This window comes from Sebastes umbrosus, chromosome 9 (genome assembly GCF_015220745.1).
Source record: "Sebastes umbrosus isolate fSebUmb1 chromosome 9, fSebUmb1.pri, whole genome shotgun sequence".
Classification (NCBI taxonomy): domain Eukaryota; kingdom Metazoa; phylum Chordata; class Actinopteri; order Perciformes; family Sebastidae; genus Sebastes; species Sebastes umbrosus.
The window spans coordinates 32,892,602-32,912,925 of record NC_051277.1 but is presented as its reverse complement, the minus strand read 5'-3'; the positions used below and the strand labels follow the sequence as shown (position 1 = coordinate 32,912,925).

The 20,324-nt window shown below is 40.2% G+C and overlaps 1 protein-coding gene across 1 annotated transcript in view; it reads right to left on the bottom strand.

The window, feature by feature from the left end:
• il1rapl2 (interleukin 1 receptor accessory protein-like 2) overlaps positions 1–20,324 on the bottom strand; it is a 248,458-nt gene that overhangs the window by 15,008 nt on the left and 213,126 nt on the right. Inside the window, 3 exon segments of the mRNA XM_037781185.1 lie at positions 1,412–1,525; positions 2,812–2,868; positions 3,244–3,384. Coding sequence (XP_037637113.1) covers positions 1,412–1,525; positions 2,812–2,868; positions 3,244–3,384 — 312 coding nt within the window.

The following is a 20,324-nucleotide window of genomic DNA, read 5'->3' as shown; positions in this document are numbered from 1 at the left end:
AAGAAAAAAAAAGTATAAACCGATTTGATCAATTGGTCTAAACTATCATGGAAATGCTTAACTAAACTTTGAACGACATGACGTAAAGTGAGCAGCGTTTGTCACATATGCAAAGTTCATCCATAAAGGTATTATTAACAGCTTAACTGTCTAATAGAGGGAAAAAGAAAGAACATGAAAGAGCGGTTTCGAGCCATCTCTAATAATAACACCGGAAGTGGCGTAACTTAAGTACGGAAGTTACGTGACAATAAATGAAAATAAATCAATATTGACTTCTGGTTCCACACGGGACACAAACAGCGATCTCCTGGGTCAGGGCTCAGCGACCTTTACTATCAAAAGAGCCATTTTAGGCAAAAAAAAAAAAGAAAAGATTTGTCTGGAGCCGCAAAACATTATATATCTTATACAGCTTACACACAGCTTATAGTTTAAATATATAGTATATACTGTAAGTCTAATGCAGTGAGGGCCAAAGTGCAAATGTACTACAGAGTATTAGGGCCACATTGAGCACATTTGGTCTAAATATTGTATATTTGTGACATCACAAATGGACAGAAATCCTAATGGCTTGTTTCAAACGTACAATTTCTGAATACGGGCTGTGTGTATTTCTCCGTATATTGAGCATTTTGATAGTTTAATAGTATTTATATAGCACTTAAACCTGCTTTATAATGTAAAAGACCTGAGAATCTCACCTTTTAATAATATGGGGACCTTTAAGTGAAGGGGGGTGGGTAGACAGACAAGTACATGGTGTGTGCCTACATGTGTATGGCAGGAAGTGTTTTCCCCTTTTCTGTGTGTGTCAGTAATGGAATTATATGTCTGTGTGCGCCTGTATGTGTCTGTGTCAGGTTAGAGCAATAACAGTCCATATTTCCCCCTCCAGTTGACAAAGAGTGACACAAAACCCCAGAAATGATGACAAACGGTGTGTGTGTGGTGTGTGTGTGTATTGGTGTGAACTCTATGCATCCTGTGGCAGTATATGTGTGGAAATTTGTGGGTGCGAACGTGAGACGACATGAGCAGTGAGAGACACAGATTGCTTTTGCTTGTGTTAGTTTCATAAGAAAGTGAAAACATGAACGCGTGGGAAACTGTGTCTGAGAAAGAGCGATGCTGTGTAGCGTTGTGTGTGTGTGCTGTGTGTGTGTATGGTTTGAGTTGTACATGCAGTTTACACCTGAGATCACACAGCAGACATGTGTGTGTCTGTTTGTAAGTGTGGTTATGATAAAGATCCGCATACATTCTTATTTATTCTGACAGAGTGATGAATTCTGAGTATTGGGGGCTAAAACGGCCCATAGGAGAGAGAGACAGGATCTGTGTGTGTGTGGGTAGATGGGGGGTGGGGGGAGTTGGTAGATAGACAGATAGATCGATGGATACTTACTACTGCTGGTGATTAGATCTCTGTCTGGTATAAACAGCTTGAATCATAATGTTTCTCTAAAACGTCCGGCAAGGATCTCCAAAGCAAATGTTTCCTCGTCGCTGCTGCGCCCTGCTGGGGAAGACAATAACTATTATGGCTCCACATTCAAACCAGTCGTTAAAGCTGCAGTAGGCAGTATATTTTTGCATCATTGGGCAAAAAACTCCATAATACCTTTCAGCATATTGTAATTCAACTAGAAAGAAAAGAAAACTAGACTTCTGCTCCTCCTCATGGCTCTGTTTACAGGCTTTAGAACATCTAGCCTTGACGGGAGACTTTGACCAATCACAGGTCATTTAATTGAGAGAGAGCGTTCCTATTGGCTGTTCATTCAACAAAGGCAGCTGTCAATCTCTCTCAAACTCCGATCAAACGGTCAAATTGGGCAAAGTTGATGAAATATGAATTAATATTCTTTCACTGTAATGCCTATTTCTCGCCTCAAATGTTTTCATCTTGTAGTGTACTGTTGATGTAAAATGAGAGATGATGATGATTGTTCATTAATTGCAAATTAATTACACATTTTTTATCTGTTCAAAACATACCTTAAAGGGAGATTTGTCAAGTATTTAATACTCTTATCAACATGGGAGTGGACACATATTCTGCTTTATGCAAATGTATGTATATATTTATTATTGGAAATCAATGAACAACACAAAACAATGACAGATATTGTCCAGAAACCCTCACAGGTACTGCATTTAGCATAAAACAATATGCTCCAATCATAACATGGCAAACTGCAGCCCAACAGGCAACAACAGCTGTCAGTGTGTCAGTGTGTTGACTTGACTATGACTTGCCCCAAACTGCATGTGATTATCATAAAGTGGGCGTGTCTGTAAAGGGGAGACTCGTGGGTACCCATAGAACCCATTTACATTCACTGATCTGGAGGTCAGAGGTCAAAGGACCCTTTGAAAATTGGCCATGGAAGTTTTTCCTCATCAAAATTGAGTGCAAGTTTATAGCGTTATTTAGCCTCCTTCACGACAAGCTAGTATGACACGGTTGGTAGCAATAGATTTTCTTTCTAGTTTCATATGATACCAGTATCTTCACTCTAGCTCTTTCGTTAATGCATTAAAGAAATTAGGGGCGTAAAACAATTTTTCATTAACAAGTTATTATCGCGTTAACATTGCCAGCCCTAATATGTATATACATATACTGTATACAGTACATATATACTGTATATACACCAAATCTGGCAATCTCACTGTAATGATTGTATTGATGAAAAATCTTATTTTATGCTGCGATTGTGAGTTTGAGAAGGAGAAAGTGTTGTTAGCATGACAACAAAGCATAGTTTAATACATACACATGTGTAGAGGTAACTGACCTGCCCAGAAAGTCCAGGTCCACTTTAGTATAGGACAGATAGGCATCATACTCCTTATTATCTGTGAAGAGAGATGCAGTGAGTGAGCGAACACAAGTACAGGGCAGGTAGACATCTTTTGGAAATCACTCACTTGCATCACATCACTGGTTATATTTACAGTTCAGAAATACTATTACTCTTTTCACTCACACAAACTCTTCATCGAGTGTGAGTGTGCATACACAGCATTTAAGCAATAAGTTGTCAACATGGAACGTTTGCAGAACCTCTTTAATGTGCTCCACTATTCTCTGCTGTCGTCGTCCATGTTTGTAGTTCTCCTGGTGCAATATGTATGTTGATATAAGCCCTGATTCTGCTGTGAGATGCCTGTCTGAACACTGCAGTGTGTGTGATTGTCCTGAAGTAAAAGTGAGCAAACAATCAGGCTTACCATCTTCAGTTTCATCACTTCCAAAGTGTCTCCTGTAGCAGAGCATGATCTCCAGGTTGTAACACTTATAAAGTGCTGTCAGGACTCCCAGAAGCAACAAGATGACCCCCAGACCACCAGCCAACTCCAGACGATACATATCTACAGTCAGGGAGATACAGCAAAGGGAGGAGCAGAAAAGAAATCAGTATATCAATTATTGTTCAAAGTGTCACTGACGGTGAGGTAAAAATAAGTATGGCTCTGTGCAGATTCAGCGTCGTAACATTTGCTAAAGACAAAGAAAGACAGATATTGTTGTCAGACCGGTCCAGAGCTGAAACACCAGTGAGTACAGGACTCAACGGTGGCAAAAAGAGGACGTTTGAAATACAGATGTTACTCTGTTTCTGCAGTAAGTAAAGCAGGGAAAGGACTTACCAAGTTTATTTTAGAAAATGAGCGCTCAGTGATGGGAGTTTGTTAAGCTGCTTTTTGCACCCCTGTCCTCGTTCTGTCCAATAGACACAGTTGTAAACGTAACATTCCACGTTTATTTCCTGTTGCAATGCAAGGAATATATAGACAGGTGTCTTGTAGACAAACCACTGGGTGGGTGCCCTTTTAGGGGGAGAAACCACAGTCACAAACGCATTGTTTGTACATTCTTGTTGACTATACTAGACCCCTGCAGAGTCCGACCACCAGACAGCATTATCATATGACGTATTAGTATGACGTTTGTTTATTATTATCACCTGTTATGAAATGGGTAACGTTGCATCAGACATGTGATTTGACTTGGGGGAACAGGGTCTGTTTGACACTCCGGTCGGCGTTCAAGTTACGTCAGCCCCTCTTGATGGCCACCGCCAGACACTTTTTCCTCGACGATTCCTCAACAGGTAGAACGTTAATATAAAACTGGAGACTTGGATTTTGGTCTTGTTATTAGTCCAACCAGTCACACAGCAGGTTTGGCAAATGTGCATTTGGTAAATTATCCCACATCCAATTATGAGCAGCACACAGCCGCTTCTTAAACTTTTCATGTGAAACATGAAACTGTCTCGCTGTAGTGTATGAGACAGCTGCAGACATGGCTGGTATAACTGTAAGTTTCTATAGTTTGCATGCACGTGGGTTTCTGTGGTCTATGTTGACATTTAGTGATGATGCTTTTGATGCAGGTGTTTGGTGCTGATCTTATGTTGTAAGAAAAAGGTCCTTGGATCAACAGAGGAACCACGTGTTCACTTCTGTATTTTACAGTAACTGCAGATCATTCGTTGGCAAAACACATAAAGTCAGCCTCGACACAAAGTATGTTGCCTTGACTGAGGAAGAGACAGATGGACTCGCGTCAGCATGTTAGACACACACACACACACACACATGCGCACACACACGCACACACACACACACACCATAAACACGCACACACACACGCACGGTCTGTGTGTGAATGAAATGATGTGCTAATCTAGGCATATGAGTGTATGGGAGATTAATGAACATGGCTGGTGAATGACACCATGGGAAATATGATCTATTACTATCTCACTCTCACACACACACACACACACACACACACACACTCACACACACACACACACACACACACACACAAACAATACGCATACGTGCACACACAAGCCAACTCATCTCTTCCTGACTTTTCTGGAACCACTTAATTTAAAAGGTTTATTGCTTTTTTAATTTGACATACAGTGTACACACAACCTCGTCTGAATTATCAAATGCAGCAGAAGTGAGTTGTTTCTAACAATTAGCCCTCTAACAATTATTACAACCTTACGAGTACTAGTGTGTCATCACAGCTGTAAAAGCAGCAGTCGCAGGTTTCTGTTGCCACCTGGGATGCAACGCCACCTGTTGGTCTGGTGCACTGTCACATGTCATTATCCGACGGGAGGAGAATACTATCTCCACTATCATCTATATTTTTTTATTTTTTCCAACCTATTTTTATTATTTCAGAACAGAAGGGCTCACAGCAATGTTATGTTCAACAGTTATTCTATACAGTCGACCACCCCACCCTCCCCCAAAACCAATAAATAAAAATAAATGAATATATAAAATGGGTGAAAAGGGCACATTTTACATAAAATAACAGTGGTTAAACTGACCGTAAAAATAAATATAATATATATACACATACATACCTACATATACATACAACATATACCTACATACCCATACATAAAAAATAAATACATAAAAAAAAAGAAAAAAAAAGAAGACAATAAAAAATAGCAGATAGTATCTCATAGAGTAAAGTATATTGTCCTCAGACTCTCATGAATGGTAAACGGTGATCCTAGAAATATATTTTATGTTTTACGTGGCACTAGCATAATTTGCTTCCACCCTGAAGGGTATTGGCCTTTCAACAGAGTGTGTTGTGAGCTCTGATGGTATATAGTCCAGGACAGGGTTCCAGACTTAATAAATGAGCCCTCAACACCCCTAAGGACTGCACTCATGCCTCTCATGTGGCAGGGTACAGTTGAAGATCTCCCTATACCTAGAAAGTTACTGTGGGTGGAGTGTCTTTCACCATTTTAGCAGGATGCATTTACGGAGCAAGGAGTAGAAGTTTGTCCAGCAATTTTGTAATGATTTCTCGAGAGAGAAACTACTTTAGAGGGCAAACCCAGTAAAAATAACCTGGATCCTTTCTATTATAGTCTTAAAGATCCCGCTCAGGTTCTCGGGCTACGTGATTCCAGTATCTAGCAATCCGATTGCACCCCCAAAAGTAATGGTAATGGGACCCAAGGTCTGTGTTACACTTACCGCAAATGGGAGAGATGGTTTCGAGATATTTGTGGAGGGTAACAGGGCTATATGGAGCCTATGTAATATTTTATATTGAATCTCCGCAAGCCTGTTGCAAGTGAAGGTTGATTGCACCAGGTGCACTGCTCCCGCCAGTACTTCCTCATTGTAGTCATTACCAGGTCACCTCCAATTTGCGTGATAATTTGTCGTGTCATATTTATCCTGAGAGTAAAGTACAGAATAGAAACGGGATATTCCGTGCTTAAAACCCTTCTGCTCACGGATAAACTTTTCTGCCTCACTATAGATGGAAATGTCCTCTGTAGGCTTTACAAGTGTATTTAACAAAATGCCTTAATTGTAAATATGCAAAAAAGTGATCTTTAGGGAGATTAAATTTGTCTTGAAGCTGCTGAAAGGACATCAAGGTATTAACCTCAAACATGTCCCCTATCACATGAATCCCTTTGTCACGCCATGAGTGGAATAAAGAAAGCCTCAAGCCTGGTAAAAATTCCTGATTATTACAGATGGGAGACAGCATGGATTTGACACCTCGTCTATCCATGTAATCGGAGATCTCCCGCCACACTTTAATAGAGTTGATAATTAAAGGGTTATTCTTAATGTTCATTTTAATTTTTTCCGGTCCACATGTCACCAAACTCCACAGGGACTCAGGGGAGCACGCCCAAGAGTCTACACAAGTTTCGAGCCTAAGATATGAGTGTAACCAAGTCCAAAGAGTACGAATGTGACAGGCCCAGTTGTAAAAGAGCATGTTGGGTACCGCTAAACCACCTTTTTCTTTGGGCAACTGCAGAGAACTAAACTTTTGTCTCGGCTTTTACCGTGCCAAATAAATTTGAAAGGATTCTCTCAGTCTTTGTTAACTTTTTTGGAGATAGCGCAGTGGCAACATTTGTAGAGGGTATAGAAGTCCGAGGGAGTTACGTTCATCTTTATCAGGCTAACACGACCAATACGTGAAAGCGTAAGATCATGCAACCCGAACCAGATCTTGTTTCACTGTAGTAAGTAAAGGTGGCAGAAGGTTAAATTTCACCATAAGTCGTGGTTATCTGGCCTATGATTTTTAGACGATCCTAGGTACGTGAAACCAGCAGTGGACCCACTTGAAGAGGGAAATTAACTAACATGCTGGTATCACAGAAGCTCTGCCCAGGGGCATAGACTCCGGAATTTGCTAAAGTTATCTTGTAGCCCCGAGATATAGCTGAATTCGTTTATTATTGCTAGGATGGTGGGAACAGAAGTTTCAGGAGAAGGTAAGGAATACAAAGGATGTCGTCAGCATATAACGTCAATTTTGTGTAGGGCACCCTCGACTACTCATACCCCTCCACATCTCCATGGCATCTAATGGCTTCTGCCAACGGCTCGAGAGCGATGGCGAAGAGCAGAGGGCTTAGAGGGCAGCCCTGGCGTGTGGACCTTTCCAAAGGGAAGGAGCCCGAGCGCAGACCATTAGTTATAATACAGGCCGTGGGGGAGTGGTAAATAGTTTGGATCCACTTAAGGAAATCCCCCCCCAAACCAAACCTCTCAAGGACGTCATATAGATAGTGCCACTCAACTCTATCGAACGCCTTTTCGGCATCTAAAGAAATGGCGAGGGCCTTCTTTTTAAAATGGTTAGTAAATTGGATAATATTCAACAGCCGTCTAATGTTTGTATGTGAGTAGCGCCCATGAACAAAACCCGTCTGGTCAGGATTAATAATACAGGGCAGAAGTAATTCTAACCTCCTAGCAAGTAGTTTAGTAAGCAACTTATTTTCTACCGGGATAAGGCTAATAGGCCTATAGGAGCCACATAGGTCGGGGGGTTTGCCCTTCTTCAGAATAAGGGAGATATTAGCTAGATTAGAGAGTTGAGGGAGGCAGCATTTTCAAAAGAATCTCTATACATGTCTGTAAGAGGGGCTTACTATGATATTCCCTAGTTTTTTATATAAATTCTGGGGCGAGTACCCATCAGGGCCCTGCCGCCTTCCTCCTTTAAGTACGGCCGAATAGTTTCCAGAACCTCCTCCTCTGTGATTGGTTTGCATAAGCGCTTCCTTTGGTCATCTGAAAAGAGTTGGTAATTTTATTTTGTCAAGGAATCTTCCCTTGTCCTCCTCAGAGGTGAGACCATCTGATGAATAGAGTTTTCTGATAAAGGACCTTCATAATTTATTTATTTCAGTAGATTTGTGACATCTAACTCCATTGGTGTCTTGGAGCGCTGATATTGAGGTTGACCGCTCACCCCCCTTGGCCAGACGGGCCAGCAGGCGACCTGGTTTATTACTGATTCATAGAGCCTATGTTTTGCAAAAAATATTGAAGACTCTGCATTCTTTGTTAGCAGTTGATTTAAAGCAGAACGTGTAGCATCCAACTCTTCCCCAACGGACCTGAATGGAGAACTTTTAAATTCTCCCTCCAACTCCTTAATTTTCTTCTCCAACTCTAACTGGGTTTTGAGAGCCTTTTTCTTTTGTGCTGATGTGTAGGATATGATAGCTCCACGAAGGTAAGCCTTAGCCGCCTCCCACAAAGTAGTAGAACTCACTTCAGGTGATTTATTCTCAGCAAGGAATTGTTTAAGTTCTTTACTAAGGAAATCAACAAAGGGTGGGCTGCTTAATAAGGAAGGGCTCAGGCGCCAGTGTCTACAAGACGGGTCTTTATACGGGGGACCAATGGTTACACTGATAGGGGCGTGGTCAGATATAGTCTGACTTCCTATAATACAGTCTTTAATTCTATCTAAAAGTGTCCTGGAAGAAAGGAAAAAATCAATTCTAGAGAAGGACTGGTGAGGCTTAGAGAAGAAGGTATAGTCCCGGCCTGTTGGGTTAAGAACTCTCCATGCATCATTCAAGTCCAAGTCAGTACAAAATTCAGCAAGTTTAAGACTTTTGCGAGAAGGAATAGGCCTAGGAGGAGATTGATCGACAGTAGAGTCAGGGGTACAATTAAAGTCACCACCTATCAAAGTAAAGGAGGTAGAAAAGTCAGACATGTCTGCCAGAAGTTTGGGAAAAAAGGTAGATTCATATATATTGGGGGCGTAAATGCAACCCAGTAAAATGTGCTCTCCATAGATGTATCCGGAAATAAGCACATAACGCCCTTCTTTATCGGTTACTGTTCTATCCAATGTAAAAGGAAGGCTGCGATGTAAGAGAATAGCCACACCTCGACTGTTGGATTTAAAGGAGGAATAAAAAACTTGCCCAACCCAATTTCTATGTAATTTAATATGTTCCAGATCGGACAGGTGGGTTTCCTGTAAGAAGGCGATGTGGCACTTCTCCTTTTTTAGTAAAGTAAGAATCTTTTGGCGCTTCTATCATCTATATTTAATGAATGACACATACAGCGTGTAATTCTCCAAACATTCAAGTTACTGATTTAAAGTGGCAGTAGGAGGAATAGTTTTGGCATCATTGGCAGAAATTCCATAATAACCTTTGAGCATATTGTAATTCAAGTGTTCTGAGAGATAACTAGACTATCTGCTCCTCCTCATGGCTCTGTTTTCAGGCTTTAGAACATCTAGCCCGTGACGGGAGAACTTTGACCAATCACAGGTCATTAGTCAGAGAGAGCGGCGTATTCCTATTGGGCTGTTCACTCAAAGCGGAGGCAGCTGTCAATTAACTGCGTAAAACTCTGATCAAATGGTCAAACTAGGTAACACTGATGCAAATATGAATCAATATTCTGTTACTGTATTACCTATTTCACGCATTAAATGTTTTCAGAAACATCTTGTAGTGTACTGTTTAGCTGTAAAAATGAGAAAGTTTGATCCGGGCTGGTGGGGCGTTGCTTGGTATTTCCTCAATTGGTCTCAACATGGCTGCTGGTTCACTAAACAGTACACTACAAGATGTTTCTTAAAACATTTAAGGCAAGAAATAGGCATTACAGTAACAGAATATTGATTCATATTTGATCAGCGCTGCCTAGTTTGATCGTTTGATCGGAGTTTGCGAGTGATTGACAGCTGCTCAGAGACGGCAGGCTTCAGCTCGGCTCTGATTGGTTGTTTTCCTCATCTCCTCCTTTGTGAGATCTTGCAGATGTCATTAGGAGCACCGGAGAACACAGAGGCACATGATTTAATTGTTCAGATTACCTTTCTCATGCACTACTGTCCCGATATAGAGACCGTTTTATAAAAGCATCTTTTTATCTACCATCTACCTGCCTCCCCCAGCTTTGATATCACAGCAGTCAAATGAAAAGTGTCAGCGCTACTGGAGACATGCATACATACAGACAGATAAACAGAATCAAGGCTATCATGCAATTTAAAATTTAAAGATGAACTGTATGAAGAATTTATGAATTCTGAAAAGTGTAGATACAAAAGGTACAAAAAGACGCAAAAGTTGTGAGACTAAATCCCAGAATCAGCGTTATATCTCAGGGTAAATTCCAGTGATAAGTTGTCTCAGACTCCACAGTTTGAATGTTAGTTCTCTTGGCAGTTTAGTGATAAGCGTGTAATAGCAATATTCAGTCTGCACCTACACTGCCTGCATGTCACAGTGTGAGCACTCCATCTGATGTGTGTGACTGTTCCTTTGACATTTCATACAACCGTCACTCTGAAGGCATCAGTCAGAGATGTAGTGATCATAAAGGCGTACAATCATGAGCTGAATTTTAATAACATACTATTGTACAGATTATAGTAACTACAATATTACAGGGGTAATATTATGCAATACCAAGTATGATTATAGGTTCTCTATATACAATATCCATAGCATTAATATAGTAGCAAACAACTGCTTGCTATGTAAAGATATAGAGGAGTAATGTCTACCTGAGCAGAGAATGAAGTGGCTTTCACTCTGTGTGTGTTGTAATTCGAGCTTCTCTGCTTTGTTGACATAGCCAGGTCGGCCGCGCATGACTTTAGTGCATGTTAGCTTCTCCCACTGGCTAGCTCACGGCCGCCGCTCTACACTGCGCTCATACGGCGGTTACAGCTAACGCCGTTTCCCGAAGGTTAAAACTGTTAGCTCTGTAGCGCTGTTGTCGTTGTTTGCACTGTTAGCAACGTTAGCTGCGAGCAGCTGGCTCAGCTGTCTCCATGTTGATAGCCGTGTGGAGGCAATAGATATGCTCTGATTACCTTTAATTTGAGAAAAACCCGAAGTGGTTGAAGAACTATTAAGATCCTTTATTGTACAGATGTTGCTGAAGAAGTTGACAGTTTGATCGGAGTTCGAGAGTGATTGACAGCTGCCTTCGTTGAATGAACAGCCAATAGGAACGCTCTCTCTGAAATGACCTGTGATTGGCCAAACTCCTGTCACGGGCTAGATTTTGTTTCCTATTTTATTCTGTATGTTGTGGTAAATGTTTTTTTTTCCGTTGATTTATTTAGATTTTAGAGGTAATTTAGATGTTTGTCAAATGTCTTAATAAGGCCCTTTTGGGTATTTCTATATCCTAGCACCTTAACGTGAGAATATGGAATGAATGTGGGAATATTGAGATGAAACCTGATAATATTGAATGAAAGTGGAATAACCTATGAAAAAGTGAGAATATGAATGAAAAGTGAGAATATGTAATAAATATTGACGGGACTAATCCGTTACAATATTGCATGAAATCTTGAGAATATTTAATGAAATTGGACGTCAACTAAGGCGCTGCTCGCGCATCTTGTGTTTTCAATGTGATTATTACGTTACTTGATGTTGCTGGCACAAAAATTTGACGGTTTGATCGGAGTTCGCCAGAGATTGACAGTTGCCTTCGTTGAATGAACAGCCATAGGAACACATCTCTCTCTGAAGTGACCTGTGATTGGCCGAAAGTCTCCCGTCACGGGCTAGATGTTTTAAAGCCTGAAAACAGAGCCTGAGGAGGAGCAGAAGTCTAGTTTTCTCTCAGAACACTTGAATTACAATATGCTGAAAAGGTTATTATGGGAGTTTTTGCCGCAGTGATGGCAGAAAACATTCTGCCTTCTGAAGGCTTTAATGTTATCTCTGCTGAGTCAGACAAACATGTAGACCTGATTTACTCCTACCCTCCTCTTTTGTTTCTTTTTTTAGGGAAGTAAGTAACCTCTTAATGTGCATTCATGTCAATAATAGTCTACATCATTTAATTTCAATTAATGTATAATCCCCTGGATTTTAAACAGCTCATATGTGTTTTCAGCAGAATTTTGCTCATGTTCAAGAACTCTCTGACATTCACTGCATGGATATTCCATTATATTTTTATATTTTGAATTGTCACCTGTTTTCGGTACACTTCAAGTTCTGAGACTCTGAATTTCTGTCTCAACATCACATTCCCCACCGCCCGGAGTGCTGAGGAGAGGGCCGGACTGTATGCTGGTGACATGCGTGGTTTAAACTATCATCGGTTGTAGCAATCCATAGCAATCCATAACAATCCATATCATTAAAGGATTGCAGAACAGAGCGTCAATAATTTTCAATAGTATCTTCTAATACTGTGCATATATCATCAAGTAAGGTTTTAGTTTTCATGTTTTGTGTATGTATATACAGTATATATATATATATATATATATATATATTCCTCCTAAATATAGATGAAATGGGTGAATATTGTCCTCTTTTTTCTATTAAATAATCTCCCACAATGCATCCCTATCTTTTTACAGTATATAATCTGTCTGAAGTTACCACATTTGGCCAGTAGACGTCTCTCCAACTCTACTCTGAGCTACACCACCTTTACTTCTACACAGAGCCACTAAAGAGGTGGGACAGCCACAGAGCGGGGGATAGGGAGGGAGGGAGGGGGGGAAGGAATGGCGGTCCGAGGGGGGAAGAAAAATAGTGAAATTTAACTAATTACCAAATATTTGTTCTGCAGTGAAGTGAACTCAGATTGCTTCCATTAGTAATGAGACACATTTAGAAACCTCTGCTCCTCTCTCCATCTCCCCCTTGCCTCCATCCATCCATCCCTCTCTCCTTCCTCCGTGTTCCTCTCTTCCTCCCTCCGTCCTCCCCCGTCACTATCACCACTCCCCCCTTCATCTATCTTTCTCACATATTTTCCATTAGTAATGAGTCACTTAGCTGCCACCGTCTCCCGATATCAGTGCACAGGAAAATGGGTGCAGAATTTGAACGTTGAATTTTAATTATGCTTTTTACTTATTAGGCGTGAAAAGAGAAGTCAACGGTAATGGTCGAGGTGTCTGCATGTGTGGGGAGGAATATGCTGAAAGAAGTTTCCATCAAATTTTGACATAACTTTTCTCCCGTGCTCTTTGTCTCTCTTCACATCCAAACACAGTGACACAGAAACCACCTTGTTGAATTCCAGTCTTCTTCTCTCAATTTTCAATTCAATTCTATATATTTTATTGGTATGAGTGTAACAAAGACAACATTGCCAAAGCGTCAAGTAATAATGGCTCCATTAGCAGTGCATTTAGCATCTGTTGCAAAAGCAATTTGTCAAGAAACAACATTAATGATAATGAAATAAAAATAGCCTTAAAGTTAGTCTCCCAACGGACCATCTGTCTCATCTTTTATGGGAACCATGAGATGCTGAAATGCCTTAAGATGCAGTTTCTTCTAAGGTAACTAGAAGAAAAACCCTCCCTACACTATTGAGGTGACTGGGAAAACCTCAACTTCTCTTCAAACTCTAGTCAGCATTCTAAATTACATTCTCAAAATCTAGTCAGTTTTTTAAAAAAAATCAAGTCATACTATTTGAAGAAAAGAAGTTGTAATATTAGAAGAATATAATCATTACTTTACCAGAAAAAAAGTCGTAATATTACGAGAATAAAGTCAGAACTTTACGAGAAAAAAAAGAATTTCCTCCTCCACAAAAGAGGCAATTTCCCCATCAGGTCCGTGTTGGTTCTTTTGCTTTGGAATAGAACGCAGTTTCTTGTACAATCTTTTCAAGGTCCTGATACTGATGAGAATGTGGTGTTGATTTGCCAAAAGATGAAGTATTTTGTTATTTGTGAAACCTTTACTAAAGTATGACTTCACAAAAAGCTCCACGTTCCTCATTTTCACACTATTTCCCCTCTTAAATAAACACGTACAATTACTACTTTATATGACTTTATTCTTATGATAATACAACTTTTTTCTGCGTAAACTTAGTGACTTCTCTCTCCTATTACGACTTTTTTTCATCGTAAGACTTATGACATTATTCTCATAATATTACGACTTTTTTGTCCTCGTAAACTAGATGACTTTATTCTCATAATACGACTTTTTTTCTCGTACATTTATGACTTTTTGTCGTCATAATACGACGTTTTTTCTCGTAAGACTTGACTTATTCTCAGTAATACGACTTTTTTTCTCGTAAATTTATGACTTTATTCTCATAATACAACTTTTTTTCTGGTAAATTTATGGCTTTATTCTAATAATATTCTGACTTTTTTTCTCGTTAACTTATGACTTTATTCTCGTAATATTATGAAATCTCAGATTTTTTTTTTTTTCCTTCAATGTGGCCCTAATATTCCGCCGTAGCTTTTAAACCAACACAGGGAAGAAGTCTTTCCTACACATCCGTGCTACACCCACACAGGTGTTCTCAGTTATTGTGTGAGCATATTTACACTGAGCTTGAACAATATCTCCCTCATTCTCCCGTTAGTTTTGTTGCTTCTGTCTGGGCGGAACAACTCTCACATCTGTCTTTATTATCATGAAGGTTGGCGACCTCACGTAATCCCAACATACTGTAGCTCTACCCAACCTCCACCCGAGCACAGGTCTAATCAGCCAGAATGACCAAAACACCTGCGCGGGTGAAAAATGGAAATTTGAAGATCTGCAATTCAGGGTGAATACAGGTATATTCAGGCAGACAGTACAAGGAACATTTTTTTTAACATTACAGCATGTAAACATGTTCTAGTAGAAACACAAAATACAAGTAAGAACCTGAAAATGAGCACGATATGGGACCTTTAAAGCAGCAGTAGGGAAGATTGGAGCAAATATGATTTAAAAGGTTATTTTTATAAAAAGGTCGCTATATCCTGACAGTAGTGCATGAGACAGATAATCTGAAAAAATATCATGTGCCTCTGTGTCCTCCGGTGCTCCTAACGACATCTGCAAGATTCCATAGACCAGAGGAAAACAACCAATCGGAGCCGAGCTGGAGCCTGCCGTCTCTGAGCAGCTGTCAATCACTTGCAAAGTCATCAAACTGGGCATCGTTGATGAAATATGAATCAATATTCTGTTACTGTAATGCCTATTTCTCTCCTCAAATGTTTCCAGAAACATCCTGTAGTTTACTGTTCAGCTGCAAAATGAGAACGTTTGTGATCCGGCAGCCATGTTGAGATCAGTTGAAGAAATACCACGCACCGCCCACCAGCCGGAGCAGCAGAGCCAAATAGGAACGCTCCTCTCCTCTGAAATGACCTGTGATTGGGCCAAAGTCTCGCCGTCACGGACTAGGATTTTGAAAACATGACGATGAAACTATGCTGTTTTCCACTTTTAGTGCCCAAATATATTAGAAAAAAAACCACCTTGCATAGAATCTGGTTTAAAAAGTTGTTAAAAACAACAGTATATGACAAATTTATTTTCAATATTTCTACCTACCTATCTAGGGCTAGGCGAGCCGCCATGTCGGTAGTGAGGCCATTGCATACTGTACAGTATGTAACGAGGTTGGTTCACATCCAGTTGCGGATGGTCAGAACGTCAACATTTTGGGTTAAAAAAGTAAGATATTGTTTCCAAAAATAAATGATTGGTGCCTCACGTTGGTTCGTGATGGCTATGATATTTTTAATATGCTAGCCAGATGCTATGTGACGCCTTTTCAGCAGTTATATGGGAAAAAAATGGCAGCAAAAGTAAACAATGTTAATCCACTGTTATAATACTATGATACAAGACGCACCGGGAGAAATGTTCAAAACAAGAAAATCTAAAACAGGAGGAGGACTGCAGGAAAAACTTAAAGACACTACATAAATGGTATTGAAGATAAACGGCGGCCAGGTGTCTCTGTTTTGGGGGTGTCCGTGTGTGTGTCGGCTTGAGAGTAACGTTATAACCGAGGTTTCAAGAGGGAGATACGCAGGAGAACACGGGCACCATTATGCCATTCATGTCTCTAGTGATTGTTTTGGTGACATATGAGGAAAAAAAGTGCCACTAGCCAGCGCTGCAGTAACGTTACTGATCTCTGTTATAGTGTCAGTTTATGAAAGGGACTGATGTGTTCTTAGTTTTAACATTGTAAAACTCATCTTTACATCCAGGACCAATACAATAGTGTTCCCTCTTTTGTTTTCTTCTGACCTGTGTCTACTGTCATATCTGTGTTATTCAGCTGAGCGAAACAACCTGGTGATGTCACAGGTTAGAGTACTGCTACATAGCAACGCTCTTGTCACAAAAGTTAAAACGGAGCTTCTTTTTTCTTTTAATTGCTGACATTTGCCACGTTTGTTATATAATTGTTGATAAGAGTGGAAATCAGCTTAACTTGGTCGACTGCTTCATGTCCAGTTTAAGCCCCATTCCAGTCAAGAGGGCTGTGGTAATGCACAACAATCTGTTTGGTAACTGCCAAAAAATGCCGCTAATTTCAGTGTAATTTCACTATAACTTCAGCTGTGAGTAGTTATTTGTACAGACTGCTTACTGACAGAGTTACACTCGGGAGGAGTAAAGATTATGTACGCACTTCAGAGAGACTGATGCATTTACACCTTTTCAACATCTGGTTAGAATGCATCTTAAACCCCCCCCCTGAGGTGGTTTGAGCAATCAGATTGATCAGTTCTTCTTGAATGCATTAGCACTTGGTTTTTTAAATAAGCAGTAACTATACGACCCAAAATCAAAAAAAAAAAAAATCAAATACGATCAGTCCAAGATGCGTGAAGTGACAATATGTAAATCGGGTTGAAGGTTAGTTCGGGGCTGCATCTTCCTTCCTCATCCCAAATCAGTCCTCACTACACAGAACAAATCTCAGTGTTCTGCTTCTACATGAGGTAAATAAGATAAAGATGAAGGAATAGATCTATAAAACGTTGAAAGACAGGGCAGAGATGAATGTTACTGGTTGATCACACTGTGATTTTACTTGACTCACTCTCTCACACACGCAAAACTCAACTCTCATACACTCACCGAGCCATTCAGTTTCAATTTGTTGATATGATTTAATGTTAGGGTTAACCAATTTAATGTTAACAACAGACTTCATAGCTCCATGGGGCAAATGTAACGTTACCAAGTGCTCTGTCTGTGAGGCTTGTTCACAAAAGAAACCTGTTAAAGTTAGCTTGTTAACAGTTTGCTAACGTTAAACAGTACATTTTAGGGATGCACCGATCCAACTTTTTCAGTCCCGATACCGATAGCGATACCTGGGCTTTCGCTATCGGCCGATACCGAGTAGCGATACCAGTTTTCAATTAATAAGTTGTATGCCTCACTGTGTGGAAGTGACTGGGATCATTCTTTTATATGTAAGGCAACATCAGGCTTGACTTAAACATCACTTTCCTTACTTTGTGAAACAATTGTAGCAAATAAATACAAAGATATAAATTAAGTGAATTGTTATTTATTGTTAAAATAAGAAATCAAAAACCAGCATCTTGGCAAAAAAAATCTTCAATTTGAAAATTTGAAAATCTCAAAATTAACAGGAATTACGATTCAGGTGTAAACCTTTTTAATTCAGCAAAAGAATTGGTCAAAACGTCTACATCTATAATGTAAATGTATGTATATAAACATAGATTTGTATTTAATAGATCGGCCCCATTGTCACCGATGTCCGATCCAGCTATTTGAGTCAGTATCGGCCCGATATCCGATTCAGTATCGGTGCATTCCTAGTAAATTCAAGGTAACTCGTGAATGTGCACTCGGAGAACTAGCTGAAGGCTAGGAGACGGTCACGGAGCTCACCGAAGCATGCACTGAGACGTCCTGTAAATCCACGCCCATCCGGGTGAAATACCAAGTTTTTAGCGAATCCCAACTCAAACCTTCAGAACCCTTTGAATGGCATCAGAGGACCCGTGTCTTTCTAGTCCCTGTCTGTTCTCCTGTCATCTTCTCTCAATCCCTCCTCCCTCCTGTCAGCTCTTTCAGTCGGCCTCCCTCCCTACATGTTTTCTCTCTAGTAAGACTCAGGTCATGGAGGCTGAGGGCAGCTCTTTCTGCTCTGTCAGTTACAATAAGTGCATGTGTACGGTGTTTGTACTGTAGGTGTGTGTGTGTGTCTGTGAGAGTGCATGCGTGCAACATGGATGCATCAACCAATTGCCTTGGGTCACTGCAGGGTGAGAGCACACCCTAATTCAATCACACACACAGTGCATGAAATCAAGCTTTGATAACTTGTGCTAACTTAGGATACCTGTGCTTTGCTTAGGACTGTCATGTTGTGTTTCAGGGCTCCCAAAATGTGACCCTGTTAGCTTGCAAGGCTTCAGCCACAAGAGGCGCTGGAATAGTCTGCTGGCTAGTTAGCCGCTTAGTGAACTTTTCAAAAGTAGCCTATAGGCTCCAAGAGGTGGAAATTACATATGACTTTACTCATTCAGACGGTTTTGTTTAGTTCAATTCAAAAGGTTAATAGTCACTGACTATGTAGTTGGTTCATACAGTATACATCGCTGTTTAATACAGCCTGACTAGTCTTCAGTTCAGTCTCTCTTAACTTAAAGTTCAGTCTGTTGGCTGGTTCAACAGTTTTGTTCAGTACTAAAATTAAGCCCGCATGAGCACTGTTTCTTTGTTTAAAGGTGCAGGTGTGTAGGTTCGGCATCATCTAGCGGCGAGGTGCCGATTGCAACCAACTGAAACTTCTCCTGTGTGCCAAGCGTGTAGGAAGAACTACGGTGGCCGATGCGAAAGCGCAAATGGCGTATCTAGAGCTAGTGTTTGGTTTGTCCGTTCTGGTTTTCTGTAGCAGAACACAAGCCGCCCGCTCAAAAGAACGTATATTGCCAAGAAGTGAAAAGTCAATTGTTCCATCAGCGCCCAGCAGCGGCAGCTAACGCTTCCACCATTTTGGACTGAAAAGCGACTACCGATGCCAGTAAAAACATCCCGCCTAAAAAAGTGGACCGTACGAGAGTAAAAGAAAACTATTCTATTCTATTGTCATATTCTAGCCGAAAGCTGTGTATAACATGAAATCTTATGAATAGAATAAGTGTTTTCAGTCCAAAATGGCGGCAGCAGCTGCAAAAAAAACACCAGTTTCATCTTCTTGTTTCTTTACTACACTTGCCCGCGTCCGTATGTAGATATAAAACGGCCTGCATTCTAAGGTAATGAAAATACAGCGATTCTTCTTTCACGTGATTGATTATACACTTATTAATACTATATTCCATTTCTGCCGATATAGCCCCCTAAAATGCTACACACTGTTCCTTTTAATCTCTGCAACAATCTCCAAAAGAGGATCTCATCATGACTGTGTCTGGGACTGTGTGGTCTTTCAATAAGCTTTTGAACAGAAAGGAACATAGTGTGTATCACAGCTGAGCTGACAGCAACTGAGCTTTCAGTCAACAGTGAGCGAGGCTCTGCTGCTAAAAAGCTAACCGATTCAGTCATTGACATTGGTGATGCCACTCAGTTCATCTTTTTACTTCTGTGATAAAAAAGAGTGTCCATTCATACACTGAATGCCTCGAGCCTACATCACAAAGTTGAAGTTTGTTAGTGACTTTGAAGAGGGTGAGGACACACAGAGCAAAGAAAAAAAATCTATGATGGTGCTTCAAGAGGCAGCATTCAATGTTTTTTGTCATCCTTTAGCAACAAACAAGCTGTAAACACAACATTGATCTACTATCACCTTATTGTTCTGACAAATGTATTAGGCAAACTGACCCAAAGATATTAAAGTGCATTAGCCGTAAAAAAATCACTTTTAAAAAAAAATCTCACTTTTTATAATATGGGACCTTTAATATAAAAACATTGATTAGTGCAGATATATGTGCACTGCAATGAGTGATAGTCTGCCACTAGCTGATTTAAGTTTAGGATTATTGTACATCTGTTTAAGGTGATTTACCCAGTATCCATTTTTAGCTGTACACAGCATCACTGCTCTCAGTTTCTGATTGAAAACCACATGTTATTTTTGCATCATATGTTGTGTAAACTGAGCTGATATATTAATCTTACCTCCACTTACCGTGATGAAGACGTGCTTTACGTGTAATTGGTTAGTTGAAGCACCTTATTAAATAAGCTCTA